Source organism: Podarcis filfolensis (genome assembly GCF_964270895.1).
Source record: "Podarcis filfolensis genome assembly, chromosome: 12".
Lineage (NCBI taxonomy): Eukaryota > Metazoa > Chordata > Lepidosauria > Squamata > Lacertidae > Podarcis > Podarcis filfolensis.
Window position 1 is genome coordinate 52476410 of NC_139614.1, and position 15181 is coordinate 52491590.

A 15181-nucleotide genomic window follows, 5' to 3' on the forward strand; every position below is an offset into this window, starting at 1 on the left:
ATAAGCTGCAGAGCAACCATACCCTGTGGGTTTCACATAGAGAAAGAGAAAACAGCTCACCGGACACAGTAAACTGGGTGGATGTTCTGCACTCATCGGCCACAAACACAATCTCTGCTGAGTCCTCCATTTTACAATCTCGGATTATCATGCTGTACTCTTTGCCGGATGAAGTGATGGCAATTCTGCTGTTGGGCTTCAGTTCTTCCTTGTTCTTTAGCCACCGAAATTTCTGGCACTTGTTTTCCAGCTCCACGCAGAATATCGCTGTGTCATTTATGCTGACTGCGGTCTTCCTTGGCAGTTTCTTGATAATATTCCCTTTGGTGGGGTGGAGATTTTTGAAGAAATTATTTTTAATAATAGTAATAAAAAAACATTAGCAGAACATTTAAATACAAGGACCTAAAAGATATAACATTGCTTAAATCACTTTCTCTAATTCGTAGAGATTTAAAACTCTGTGCACATAAATTACAAAGGTGAATCCTACATAACTATTTGTATTATTACTAGTGAAGTGACAGAGGGAGATTTTGTTAGCACATAGGGAAATCAGAGAAATGTAGTGAATAACCAAGACCGCATTAATATGAGGATTTGCAATTTAAAATACAGGTGAAACTTGAAAAATTAGAATATCGTGGAAAAGTTCCTTTATTTCAGTAATTCAACTTAAAAGGTGAAACTAATATATGAGATCGACTCATGACATGCAAAGTGAGATATGCTTCTACTTCTCAGAGGTCCAATCTTGCTTGATTTGCAATCCTTGTTTTGCTGATTTTCTTGAATATTCTAATTTTCTGAGATTGTTAATTTGGGGTTTTCGTAAGCTGTACGCCATGATCAACGCAATGATAACACATCAAGGCTTGACATATCTCGCTTTGCATGTCATGAGTCTATCGCATATATTAGTTTCACCTTTCAAGTTGAATTACGGAAATAAAGGAATTTTTCCACGATATTCTAATTTTTCGAGTTTCACCTGTATATGGAAAATGTTAACTGTGTATCCTATGTAGTTTATGTCAATAACGCCAATACTGTACACATATTTGTGTCTTTGTTTCATACATAGATGCATACACACACACGTCTATAGCTTTCACAAACACAGACTAAGTGCACGGTATCAGGTACTACTTCAAAGGTGGTTTGGAAAGCCTGGCCTTATTTCCAGTAATGGGTGAGATTCACCTGCCTCCATGATGATTGAGCTTTCTTTAAAAGTTCTTAAACTTTCTACACATCTAATCAGAAGCAAGTCCTACTGATTTCAATGGGGCTTACTCGCCAGGTAAGTGGATATAGGATTGGCTTAGGCTTGATTTGCGCTCGAATCACCCAGTTGTAAAGCTAGCCCCATTGCATGGCGAGTTCCCTCCTCCCCCCAGTGGAAATAAAGACACATGACACAGATATTTAAGGTTAGTGGGCTAAATATGGCCAGAACTTTATTGGTTACAAGTGATGAGCGGTATTGGCTTAGGCATTGGTCCTGGAGCAGCTGGAATCAGCAAAGAGGGAGATCCCCGCCGCACCTGCGTTAAATGGACCATAAAGAAGGCTGATCACCGAAGAATGGATGCTTTTGAATTATGGTGTTGGAGGAGACTCTTGAGAGTCCCACGGACTGCAAGAAGATCAAACCTCTGCATTCTTAAGGAAATCAGCCCTGAGTGCTCATGGGAAGGACAGATCCTGAAGCTGAGGCTCCAATACTTTGGCCACCTCATGAGAAGAGAAGACTCCCTGGAAAAGACCCTGATGTTGGGAAAGATGGAGGGCACAAGGAGAAGGGAACGACAGAGGACGAGATGGTTGGACAGTGTTCTCAAAGCTACCAGCATGAGTTTGAGCAAACTGCGGGAGGCAGTGGAAGACAGGAGTGCCTGCCGTGCTCTGGTCCATGGGGTCACGAAGAGTCGGACACGAATAAACAACTAAACAACAACAATGCCCCTTGCTTGTCAGGGTGCAGGACATGGAGGGACATCTCTCTGTGTGTGTAGAAAATAACCTACTGTACAAGAGTTAAATTTACATGTGTCCCTCTGCACACTTTTGCCTCTGGCCTCACCCACCACTGGTATGTGGCTCCTGGAAGGCTGCCTAGATCAGAATGCGGCCCTTGATGCAGAAAAGTTCCCCCACCTTCCTTTAGAGGAAGGGAGGGATGGAAATGAAATAAATTAATGAAGGTGTATACTGTGGTTGTCTCACACTCCAGAACCGAGCAAACTCTCTGTAAGCAACAGCTGGAAGAAGGAGCTGTTCCGTTCTCGCCGTACAGGCCAGTGCATAAAGCAGCCAGCCAAGTCCACGTCTGTGACAGCGGAGAGAGGTAGCAGCTGCTTGCGAAAGTGGCCATGTTGTTCTTGTTTGCGAAGAAGTCTCTGGGGGTAGAAATGCAACGACCATCCTATCAGTTGCTTGCTAAGGCAAGCTGGGTGCGATACAGAAACTATGCAGGCAACTGTACACTGGATTACCCCTCTCTTCTTAATATACTCAGCAAATAGTGCAATCAATATCAAGGCTAGCATTACAAAAAATTGCTTTAGAAGACCCTGCCTGACCTTTGGCTGTAGCAAACAAGCCATTGGCATTAACTTGGGGCTTGCAGGACAGATTGTGCATTTCTGTCCAACGTTCCCCTGCCTCCCTTCATCCCTCCATTTCCTCAGCTGTATCTTGCACCAAGGGTAGCCAACTTGTGGCCCTTCTGTTGCTGCTGGGCTCCAACTTCCATTGGAAGTCTGAATATCCAACAGTCAGAGGTGGTGGGAGCTGCAACCAAGCAACATCTAGAAAGCCACAAGTTCTCCGTCCCTGATCTAAGATGTGGCGTTCCCTACTGCATGCACAAGATGGAAGAAGGTCTCTGTTTAGAAGAGCCTACATCTCATGAAAGAGGGGGATGCCCCTTCTAAGATCACGAGTGGGGAATCTGTAACTCTCTAGGTGCTGCTGGACTCCAGGTCCCACTGGCCCCCATGGGAACAGCTAACAGTCTGAGATGATGGGGGCTGTAATGCAGAAACATCTGGAGTGCCAAAAGCTAAGCACCCCACCCTACAGATTCAGGAGGTACAAAATGCAGTTTATCTGAAGGAGCGTCTCCACCTCCATCGTTCTACCCAGACACTGAGGTCCAGCGCCAAGGGCCTTCTGGCAGTTCCATCACTGTGAGAAGCCAAGTTACAGGGAACCAGGCAAAGGGCCTTCTCAGTAGTGGCACCGCCCTGTGGAACGCCCTCCCACCAGATGTCGAAGAGAACAACAACTACCAGACTTTTAGAATACATCTGAAGGCAGCCCTGTTTAGGGAAGCTTTTAATGTTTGATGCATTACAGTATTTTAATATTTTGTTGGAAGCCACCCAGAGTGGCTGGGGAAGCCCAGCCAGATGGGTGGGGTATAAATAATAAATTATTATTATTATTAAGAAGGTGCAGCAGGTATCCTAGAAGGCTTTGCAACTAGACTAGGCCCCACTCCCTTACACACCCTCATCAACACTCCCTGTGCTGTGCTCTAAAGATCATTTGAGAAAAGGCAGAGCAACAACACACAGGTGTTTGTTAGTCTCCACCTGCAGTCATAGCTAGGGACGTCTGAGAATTTCAAGGGGCATGGAAGGGGAAGCTGCCTGTGTTTCCACCTGGCCAGTATGTCAAAATCCTGTTTGTTTGTTTGTTTGTTTGTTTGTTTGTTTGTTAGCAGTGGGTTAACAGTTGTGAAATGTTGGAAGAACTCCAAAGATCTATCGTTAGAAGCATGGTGTAACAAAGTATTGGCAATCAATTATATCAGCAGAAAAACTAGTCGAATTCAGGCACAAATACAAAAGAGTCTCAAGGGCCATTTAGAGCTGCCTTTGGCCCCCAGACTGGAGCACTCTCCACCCATTGTCTGCAGAAGCCAAACCAAGAGCTACCAGGCTCACCACTGCTGCCCTCCTAGTGCTCCACTAATGACCAGCTTTGTGCCTCAGGAACTGGCTTTTACTGGTCCTGCTCAGCTGCTCGTGCAACAGTATGACATAGAAGAGCCATAAATCCCTTCCTACGCCCACACAGCATCCGCTTCATATTCTCTCTCCAAGTGCAAGGCCTGGAAACATTTGGCTAGCCACTCCCAGCATGTAGGATGATGGAAGTTTTCACATTTCAAAGAGGAGGAGGAGGCATGAGAAGCACTTAATGTGACAACGTTGACTCTTGAGGGTGCGAAAGGAGAGATAGTGGAACAACACACAGCTAGTTTTGCCACTGCAGCACTGTGGGTTCATAATATCACAGAACCATAGAATTGTCGGGCTGGAAGGGATCCCGAAGGTCATCTTGTCCAACCCCCTGCAAATCGGGTCCTCCCTTAAAGAGGGGAGGGCACGTATTGCGATGAGACCTGGAAAACCGACACCCTGTGTTGTGGGTGGGTACTATTCATCAGCCACAACACCCGATTGGTAGGTCCCTCGAAGCTGGATGCAATCTGGCCAATGGGACGCAGTCCAAATGGTTCATGGGACCTATTTATGCCCTTGCATGTGACCCAGAACTTCTTCTTTCGGCGCGTGCATTCGTAACACTCGCCCACCTCTCCCTACTTTTAGGGCTTTGCGCTTGACCTTGCTGTGCCGTCATGTGTTGTCTGTTGTTGGGACAGGGGCACAGCAGGAATTTCTCCCACTTGGCTGATTGGCTGTTGCCATTTGGGTTTCACCTGCTGCATAGCAAATCATCACAACTTGTAAGGTTGCGGATAGGCTCTGGTTCAGGTGATAGGGATGGGAGAACGCTCTCGCCATCCCCATGTGAAGGGTATTCTGTTAAAGGAATCCAGGGACTCGATGGTTTGGTCAAACCCTGAGAGGGGGTTGTGTCTGTGCCTGAGTCCAGGGGGGAACATTTGGGTGCCGGAGATAGCCTGTTCCTGGCTTTCCGCTTATCCAGGTGTTCACCCATGGCTCACCTATGCTGGTGCCCTGGGTCAGCGCTACCTGCATGGCAGGGAGCTAGTCGAACCAGAGCCTATGCAACCAGTCACTTGCTGTAATTGATAAAGTTGTGGCCTAAATTCTGCCAAAAACCAAAACCAAAATTTGAGTCAAGTGTGAATTTTTTTAGGGGGGAGGTTTCTGGGTCTGAACACGCAATGCAGGAATTTCAACACATGGCTCCCCATCCAATTTGAAACCATACTGGACCCTGCTTAACTTTGTAAATGAGATAGCAGCTTTATTGGTGCACCACTAGCTCCTTGTCACCACAGTTTTCCATTTTTGTCAAACCCAGTATACCACTAAGAAGCAGTAAGGTTTCCATCTAAAAGCTCGTTCAGACATAGGCATTCATCACTTGATAGCTCTTGATGGCTCTTATCTGAATGCGTGTGAATAGATTTCTCTGTAAAGTGTTGTGTCTGTGGGGATTGTAAAGGTAAAGGTACCCCCAACCATTAGGTCCAGTCGCAGACAACTCTGGGATTGTGTGCTCGTCTCACTCTATAGGCAGAGGGAGCTGGTGTTTGTCCGCAGACAGCTTCTGGGTCATGTGGCCAGCATGACTAAGCCGCTTCTGGCCAAACCAGAGCAGTACACGGAAACGCTGTTTACCTTCCCGCCGGAGCGGTACCTATTTATCTACTTGCACTTTGAGGTGCTTTCGAACTGCTAGGTTGGCAGGAGCTGGGACTGAACAACGGGAGCTCACCCCGTCGTGGGGATTCGAACCGCCGATCTTCTGATAGGCAAGCCCTAGGCTCTGTGGTTTAGACCACAGCGCCACAGCGCCACCCGCGTCGTAGGGAATGTCAAATGTGATTGCAAAAACTAGACCGGTTATGGCAGTGCACGATAGCAGAAACCAATATTCACTCTTAAAATGAAGGGCCAGTTAGATAAATCATACGAAATGAATTTGAATAAATTATCAGCAGCAAAACAATTATGAAAGGCAGGATGCCACAAGATAATAGTTTGGAATAGAATTGGGGGGTTATTCTTTAGATTCTGGAATAAGACATACTGAAATAAGACAGAATAATAATATCTGAGCTGAACGCATTATGCTCATTCAGAGAGTGCAAGAGTGCTCAGAGCTATCTTAAAATTGGGGAATATATATTGAAGACTAGAAAAAGGGGTTAGCGCTTCATGACCAAATACAATGTGACGGCAGAACATTACATGTCATGTGTGCTACAGCCCTCAAGGGCACTTGAAACAGGCAAATGTGCTTGGGGAGAGGGTGATTTCAGTGGAGAAAAGTCAGTGGGACGGGAGATTAACCCTTCCTCTGCTGCTGCATCCTCTCTATAAGCTGCAGCTTCTCCTGCAAGATTCAGCATGTGTGAAATGAGATAAACATGTACCGTATTTTTTGCTCTATAGGACGCACGCGACCATAGGACGCACCTTGTTTTAGAGGGGGAGAACAAGAAGAAAAAAATTCTACCCCTCTCGGCTCAGCGCCCCTTCAGTGAAGCGGCAGGAGAAACGAAGCCCCTTCCATTTCTCCTCCCGCTTCGCTGAAGGGGCGCTGCGCAGCTCTCCCTCTCTGCTGAAGCCAGGAGAGTCTTGCTCTCCCAGCTTCAGCAAAAGGAACCCGAAGCCTTCGGAGCACAGCAGGAACTTGCGCTGCACTCCAAAGGCTTCAGGCGGCTATCCCTGAAGCCTGGAGAGTGAGAGGGGTCGGTGCGCACCGACCCCTCTCGCTCTCCGGGCTTCAGCGAAAGCAACGCGAAGCCTCCGGAGCGTGGAGGGAGTGCTCCCTCTGCGCTTTGGAGGCTTCGCGTTGCTATCGCTGAAGCCAAGGAGCCTGCATTTGCTCCATAGGGTGCACACACACATTTCCCCTTAATTTTTGGAGGGGAAAAAGTGCGTCCTATAGAGCGAAAAACACGGTATTTCATACCTTGCAGCTGGGAAAGGCAGGGAAAGAGTTACCCACCACACAGAGAGACTTCTTCTCTACTGCAGTTTCTGTGGTGCAAGGCACGCCCTCTCAAAATGTTTTGGTTTGAGAAGGCTTTCCCTGAGGTGTGACCAAGTCATTTTTAAAAATCTTAACAGTACACCTGTAGGAATGGTTTAAATATTTTTTAGAATTTGTAGAAATGATTTTAATTGTTTTCAGAATTCACATTATTTGCAGTGTGTGTGTGTGCACTGCTTTGATGGCCGCAGGCTGTTTATGAATTTGTAAAATCAATCAATCAATCAATCAATCAATCAATCAATGTGCATTTGCCTATCAGAAGTGCTCCCTGGGTTTTATTATGTATGTACATGATATTACATGTGTTCAATCTGCAGGATGCAATGTGTTTGTAAGGCTTGCCTCATACCCTCCAATGAAAATAGAGACATCCTAAGGAAAAGTGGGACATTCCAGAATCAAATCAGAAACTGGGACGGCTTCTCTAAATCAGGGGTGTCCCTAGAAAACAGGGACACTTGAAGGGTCTGTTGCTTTTCCGCATGGGCCTTCTTCACAAACATTTCTGACTCCTTATTGCCAACTCTTCTCAACTATGAATGTTCTTAGATGGTTTGTAGACCATCCTCCTTTGGGATGAAGGGCAGGATACAAATTTATACAAATCATGAATGAGTGCTGCCAGATTCACAACTTGCATTAGAACAGGCCTCCCCAACCTTCGGCCCTCCAGATGTTTTGGACTACAATTCCCATCATCCCTGACCACTGGTCCTGTTAGCTAGGGATCATGGGAGTTGTAGGCCAAAACATCTGGAGGGCCGCAGGTTGGGGATGCCTGCTTTAGAAGTACCCTAAGGGGAAAAAACATTTCATGTGCTTCATTTTCACTTACCTTGGACACTTAATTCTGCAATGGTTCTGCTTCCCTCTTTCATTTCACATATATAGACAGCATCGTCATCCATGGTAACATTCTGAACTGTAAGCTTCCGATACGTGCCTTCTTCCTCAATGTTGTACTTTTGGCTCTGCTGGAGTTTTGTCTCCTCTTTGAACCAGGTGGTTTCTGTGCTGGGAACAGGCACCTCACACTGGAAGGAAGCAGATTCCTTCTCCCGAACTTCCAGGTCTCTAAGTTTCATCTTGAAAGGTATTCTCGGTTCTTGGGAGCAAGGAAAAAAAGCAATAAGTATGGGAACACAAAAGCATAACAGAGCCAGATAAGGATTGCTCTGAATACACTATGATGAAATAGTTAACAACAGGGGAGGGAGACTTGGGCCAAGGGGCTGAAGGTGGCCCTTCAAGCCTCTCTATGTGGCCCTTAGGATGCTCCCAAGGCCACACCTTCTCTCCTGCCACGCTGCTCCAAGCCTTGCTTTGTGTCCTCTTTGAGTGCTTTTGCCTGGCTGGACTGTGTCCCTGAACACTGATAATGCATTTTGATTGGGACTTTTTACCATGTGTGGTGGGACTGCAGTAAAATCAAAGTGTTTTGGGAAATGATATACAATGAGCTAAAGAAAATGTTCCATTTAACATTTGTGAAAAAGCCTGGAGCTTTCTTATTAGGGATAGTGAGGAAAGACCTGCCAAAGAAACTAAAAAATATCTTTATGTACGCGACAACGGCGGCAAGAGTCTTAAAAGCACACGGATAGAAGAATGAGGAAATCCCGACGAAAGAACTGTGGCAAGAAAAACTGATGGATTATTCGGAATTGGCAAAACTGACACACAAACTATGTGACAAGGATAACTGTCACTTCAAAGACGAATGGGAACCTTTTATGAAATATTTGAAGAAGCAACAAAATGAACTGGACCCTTTGGCAGGTTTTGAATAAACATTCACAAACTGTTTATTGTAATATATAGATAGACAACTTGAGGATCTTTACCATTTTATAACATGCAGATAGAAATATGTGTTGAGAAACCAGAGAAAGGAGCTGAGGGAAGTCCAGGGGTGGGGTGGGAGGTTGGGTTTTTTTGTTAAGGGGGGAGGGGGGAAATAGAGGGGGGAAATAATAATAATGTGGATGATGTATTTTTGATAAAACCATTGTGTTGAAATTTCCAATAAAAAAAAATATTTTTAAAAAATGCAGTTTGCTTGCCGAGAATTTGCTTGCAGAAAGGTAAGATTTGTATTTCTTTTGCCATTCGTTTTTGCTTCTGGGCCTGCCCACCAGTGAGATGTGGCCCCTGCAGAAGCTTGTCCAGAAGGGAGTGTGGCCCTCAGGTTGAAACCTCACCCCTGGTTTATAACATACAGCCTGATTCTGTCAACTGATGCAGCGCTTTTGTAGAACTGTTATGCCAATGTACAACAAGCTAGTAAAGGTAAAGGTACCCCTGACCATTAGGTCCAGTCGTGGACGATTCTGGGGTTGCGCACTCATCTCACTCTATAGGCCGAGGGAGCCGACGTTTGTCCGCAGACAGCTTCCGGGTCATGTGGCCAGCATGACTAAGCTGCTTCTGGCGAACCAGAGCAGCGCATGGAAACGCTGTTGACCTTCCTGCCGGAGCAGTACCTATTTATCTACTTGCACTTTGACATGCTTTCGAACTGCTAGGTGGGCAGGAGCAGGGACCGAGCAACGGGAGCTCACCCTGTCGCGGGGATTCGAATAGCTGACCTTCTGATTGGCAAGCCCTAGGCTCTGTGATTTAGACCACAGCTCCACCCGCGTCCCTAACAAGCTAGTACTGGACCACACCAAACATGGCATTTGGCTAAGGCAGCCTCCTCACCGACACTGTTTTCATTTCATTATTGTTACATAGATATCCCACCTTTCCTGCGGGGAGTTGATGGTTCTCCCCTCCCTCCTTTCCCATGTTATCCTCACAACCACCTTATGAGGTCAGTTAGGCTGAGAATTGGTGACTAGCCCATGGTCAGCCAGTGAGCTTCATGGCCAAGTGGAGATTTAGACCACATCCTAATCCAGCACTCCTACCACTGTGCTACACTGCCTCCCAGGTATCACCAGCTCCCCCTGCTCCTCTTTTTCCATATCATTGCTACCACCTGCTTGTTTGCCAGGCAGAGAGCCAATGAGCAAGAAGGCAAAGGCATCTTCCACTCCTCACCACCACCTTCTTCTTTGGAGATCCCTCGTAGCCAAGTAAGATTGTCTTCCATAAACACGGTTTTAACAGTGAGTCCATAAGTGACTGTGGAGGCCAATTCTGGATCCACAGGTCCTTCCACAGTGGGGACCTTGGTTTCCAGGTGGGAGTTGATCACGTTGTGCATTTGCTAAGTGTGCCTTCCTCCTAGCACGTTTCTCCCTTGCGTCCTGAGTTTGAGTATCTTCAAAGCCCATGACACCTTTGCTAAAGGCTGTTCTCCAACTGAAGCGCTTGCAGGCCAGTGTTTGCCAGTTGTCTGTGTTTATAATACATTTTTGGAAATTTGCCTTGAGACAGTCTTTAAACCTCTTTTGTTAACCATCAGCATTATGCTTTCCATTTTTAAGTATAACAGAGTAGTTGCTTTGGAAGACGATTATCAGGCATCCGCACAACATGACCAGTCCAACGAAGTTGATGTTGAAGAATTATTGCTTCGACACTGGTGATCTTTGCTTCATCCAGTACACTGATATTAGTTTGCCTGTCTTCCCAAGTGATGTGTAAGATTTTTTGGAGACACCATTGATGGAAACTTTCAAGGAGCTGGAGATGGCGTTTATAGGTGGTCCATGTTTCACAAGCATATAGTAAGGTTGGTAGTACAATAGCTTTGTAAACAAGTTTCCCTGTGAATGTGCTGGTCCTCAAACTCTCTGCACTTCAATCGGGAGAAAGCCGCACTCACAGAGGTGATGATGGATTTCGGCATCATTGTTGACCCTTGTGGAAAAATAACTGCCTAGGTAGGATAAGTGATTGACATTTTTCAACGTTACACCATTGATTTGGATTTGTGGCACTGCAGAGGGGTTATTTTGTACTTGTTGGTGCGCACTTTGGTTTTTTGGATGTTGAGCGACAGGCCAAGCTTTTCGTAAGCTTCTGTGAAGATATTTAGGATAGTTTGGAGGTCATCCTCTGAGCGTGCACACACTACGCTGTCATGGTGGATGAACAAGCAGACTGCAAACTCATACAGATAATCAACTGAGGCTGCATCTGCACTATGCATTTAAAGCATTATGGTACCACTTTAAACCGTCATGGTTTCCCCCAAGAATCGTGAGAACTGCAGTTTTTTAAAGGTCCTGAGGGTTATTAGGAGACCCCTGTTACCCTCACAGAACTACAATTCCCATAGTTCCCTGGGAAGCGGGATAGACTGGTAAACCATTCTGGAAAGTGTAGCTTTGCCGTAAAAGGTATTGTGTGTATGCAGCCTCAGTGTCAACTTGCAGTTCCACGTCTTTGGGGCTTATTCTCTCTTCCCCCCACCCCCCAATTTCCTCCTCCTGAATGTTTAAAGGTCAGAAGCGAGTTGTGCCACTCCTGATGCCCTCCAAGAGGGTTGGTAGTGGGCATGAAGGTTATAAATCATTGCCAACTGCATGACAAGAACACCTGTTTGGAACAGCACACAGTACTGCCAGCATGACAAATGACATTCCTTTGTTCTTCCCTCTGTTTGGAATACTTTGAGTATTCAAACAGTCGGTTACTTCAGAGATGAATGCGCTGCATTCTAAATCAAGGCTTGGTCTACACATCCCCAAAAGATCATGTGGTACCGTCATCCTGGAACAGGACCATTTGAAGCTTCTTGGCAGATCACATCCCTGAATGCTTTCCTACAGAAAATGCCCTTGCATGTGGAAAAATACGTTCTCCTAAGATACATGCCCTGCAAACATGGCTCAACTGCACTAGTGGTGCCAAAATCCCTTCCCTTCCACATCACTGGATTCCTGTCACTAAAGTATGTTTTTCTTTCAGAGTTCTACTGTAGCTTGTACACCTAGAAATATACTTTGCCTGTTTTGTGATTCCCCGATTATTTTTCCTGGTGCTTTCCCTTCTCCACCGAGGCTAAACACTTTACCGTAAGAACCAACAAAACCATATCAATTTATCATACAAAACTGAACTGGGAGAAAAATAGTTCGCAACTTTTTTCCTATGGATGTCTTGCTTTCTACAACCTTGCAGTTAATATATATATATTATCATGGTTTGGAATTTGGATGGCACCCCAGCTGTGGATCTTTTTCCACTTGGAGGTCTAAGTGACCACAACATTGGTGGAGTTTTGCTACAAACCTGTCCATCTGGTGGGCCACTCTTGCTTTTGAGTAGCTTCCTCAAGTTGTGGGGCTGTAAGCAAGAAAGACCTTTCACCTAAGGCCCGCCTGCAAGATGGAAGGATAACTGATGATTCACTGGAGACGTCTTGGCTGAGAGCCTTGGGAAATACGTGCTGTTCTCTGACTTCCTCTGCTAGGTCTGCTTCATCATACATAGGTGTAATGGCTTTAGGGGTTGCTTGTGCGTAAATAGCCGCCGCTCTGGGCTAGGTTGGCTGGTTAAACCATTTCTCGCTGGACAGCCATCCACTCCGTGGCTGTTCAGTCGCTGGCAGAATCCGTCAGTGGGCGTTTCTTAAACCTTTTCCAACATAAAAGTTGTTTGACGCCCAGTCTCCTCCTACTCTCCCTGCACGGAAGTCTTCTGCGCAGGGAGGGCGTGGGTAGCGGAGGACCTGTGCTCTCCCCGCTGGTGTCCAGTGAAGAGTCCCGGAGCCTGCTCTCTGCTTCCCCCATTGGCCCCCCTCTATCCCTGGTGTTGCGCTGATTTTCTTCCCCAACAGGAGACTTGCCTCTCTCCCTGCTTGGCCCCTCTCCAGCATCGTTGTGGGGCCTCGCCTCCTCCTCTAGTTCCGATGGCAGTTCCCTGACAATAGGTCTTCAATTGGCAACTCATACTCTGAACCTATTCCAGTGTCGACTAATGTGGTGCACATAGGGCCACGGGTGGCGCTGTGGTCTTGGGCTTGCCAATCGGAAGGTTGACAGTTCGAATCCGCACAAAGGGGTGAGCTTCCATTGCTCTGTCCCAGCTTCTGCCAACCTAGCAGTTCTAAAGCATACCAGTGCAAGTAGATAAATAGATGCCGCTGTGGTGGGAAGGTAAATGGCATTTCCGTGTGTTCTGGCACTCGTCCCGGTGTCCCGTTACACCAGTAGCATTTTAGTCATGCTGACCACATGACCTGGAAAGCTGTCTGTGGATGAACACCGGCTCCCTCGACCTGAAGTGAGATGAGTGCCATACCCCATAGTCGCCTTTGACTGGACTTAACCGTCCAGGGGTCCTTTACCTTTACCTAATGTGGTACCCATTATCACAGTGGTGGTCTGTGATATCCTACAATGAACAGGAGTGCTAGCAGCACGACAATAAGGACTACATAGCTAGTTGACTCCCCTGTGAGAGTTATGGTGTCCAAGACAATGGTTTGCTCCAAATAACCCAGTTTGCAAATTTGTGATAGCAGATAGAATACTCCTGGAGTGTCTCTGCATAGTTTTTGCTCCTGCACTCCTTTAAGGTGGTTCTGCAGCAGGTTCTACAGTTCCCTTTGGCAGTCCATAGGCCCAAGGATACTGGTTTGCAGAATGATGGTGGTGCTGGAAAGTTGCCCGTTAACCTCCCATATGTAATCCAACTAGCACATGACGATGACAGCTCCTCCTTTGTCAGTCTCTTTGACTGTGATGTCAAAACTGTTTCTGGAAGTAGATGGCATTATGTTCTGCACGGTTGAGATTATAAAAGCAAGCAGTGCTGTTTGTTGACAATGATCTCGGCACAAGGACAGAAGCGCTCTAGGCAAAAGTCCAATCTTGTAGAGCAGCCATCAGGAGGGATCCATGCAGATTTTATCTCTTGGAACCACTGTGAGGAATGCTATTGAGTTGTGTTGCACTCTTTAATTGGGTGGTGGGTCATAAACTAAGTTTTGGATGATAAACGATAGGGAAAATCTTAGAGGTTGCCAGAAACCACATCATGTTTGTGAAATTCTGGTGGATCAAATAGAGAACTGAGTTCTTGCCAGGTTTATGGTGCTTTATAAACTGGGCAAAGCACTGGTGGAATTGAGGAGAAGAAAGGTATCATGTTTTCCCCAACAGCAGATTTGGGTGGCATGAGGATAGTTTTAATTATGTTTAGTCGTTTAGTCGTGTCCACCTCTTCGTGACCCCCTGGACCAGAGCACGCCAGGCACTCCTGTCTTCCACTGCCTCCCGCAGTTTGGTCAAACTCATGCTGGTAGCTTCGAGAACACTGTCCAACCATCTCGTCCTCTGTCGTCCCCTTCTCCTTGTGCCCTCCATCTTTCCCAACATCAGGGTCTTTTCCAGGGAGTCTTCTCTTCTCATGAGGTGGCCAAAGTATTGGAGCCTCAGCTTCACAATCTGTCCTTCCAGTGAGCACTCAGGGCGGATTTCCTTCAGAATGGATACGTTTGATCTTCTTGCAGTCCATGGGACTCTCCAGCACCATAATTCAAAAGCATCCATTCTTCGGCAATCAGTGGTGCTAGCGATGATCAAATCACTATGTTTGATTATCCACATCTAAGCAAATGCATCTGATCAAATCATTTAACTTACAGTCCACCTGTGATTTCACAGCTCACTCCCTTCTCCATTTCCAAAGCACCTGAGCGTTTGATTTAAAGGACTGGCATCAAATCATTACATGTTTTAAAACTACTTTGGTGTCTGTAAGCTATTGAAACACATTTTCAGCATTTGAAACTGGCAGGAGTCACTCCCACCTTCCCCATTTTTCCAGTTTGTGATAGCCTCACAACCTATCCCAGGGGTCAGCAAACTTTTTCAGCAGGGGGCCGGTCCACTGTCCCTCAGACCTTGTGGGGGGCCAAACTATATTGGGGGAGGGGATGAATGAATTCCTATGCCCCACAAATAACCCAGATATGCATTTTAAATAAAAGGACACATTCTACTCATGTAAAAACACGCTGATTCCCGGACCGTCTGCAGGCTGCATTTAGAAGGCAATTGGGCCGGATCCGGCCCCCAGGCCTTAGTTTGCCTACCCATGACCTATGCAAACACTTTTTCCAGATTTCTAAGCTGAGCAATACGAAACCAGGTTACATGGCCACTGTTTTTGACTTGAGCTTCACATTCCCATCTTTGCTAAAATAACCACGCTCGTTACGCCAGTCCTGTCAGCCCTTTACTGCACTTTCTCACAGCTGCTGAGATCT

At 46.3% G+C, this 15181-nt stretch overlaps 1 protein-coding gene across 50 annotated transcripts in view; it reads right to left on the reverse strand.

Moving 5' to 3' along the window:
* The window catches only part of OBSCN (obscurin, cytoskeletal calmodulin and titin-interacting RhoGEF), a 267376-nt gene that overhangs the window by 235396 nt on the left and 16799 nt on the right, over positions 1-15181 (reverse strand). For all 50 annotated transcript variants that reach the window (XM_083578984.1, XM_083579001.1, XM_083578979.1 and 47 more), the window contains exons 3-4: positions 7847-8116; positions 61-321 (exon numbers count right to left, since the gene is read on the reverse strand). In XM_083578984.1, coding sequence (XP_083435110.1) covers positions 61-321; positions 7847-8116 — 531 coding nt within the window. The remainder of the gene's footprint in view (positions 1-60; positions 322-7846; positions 8117-15181) is intronic.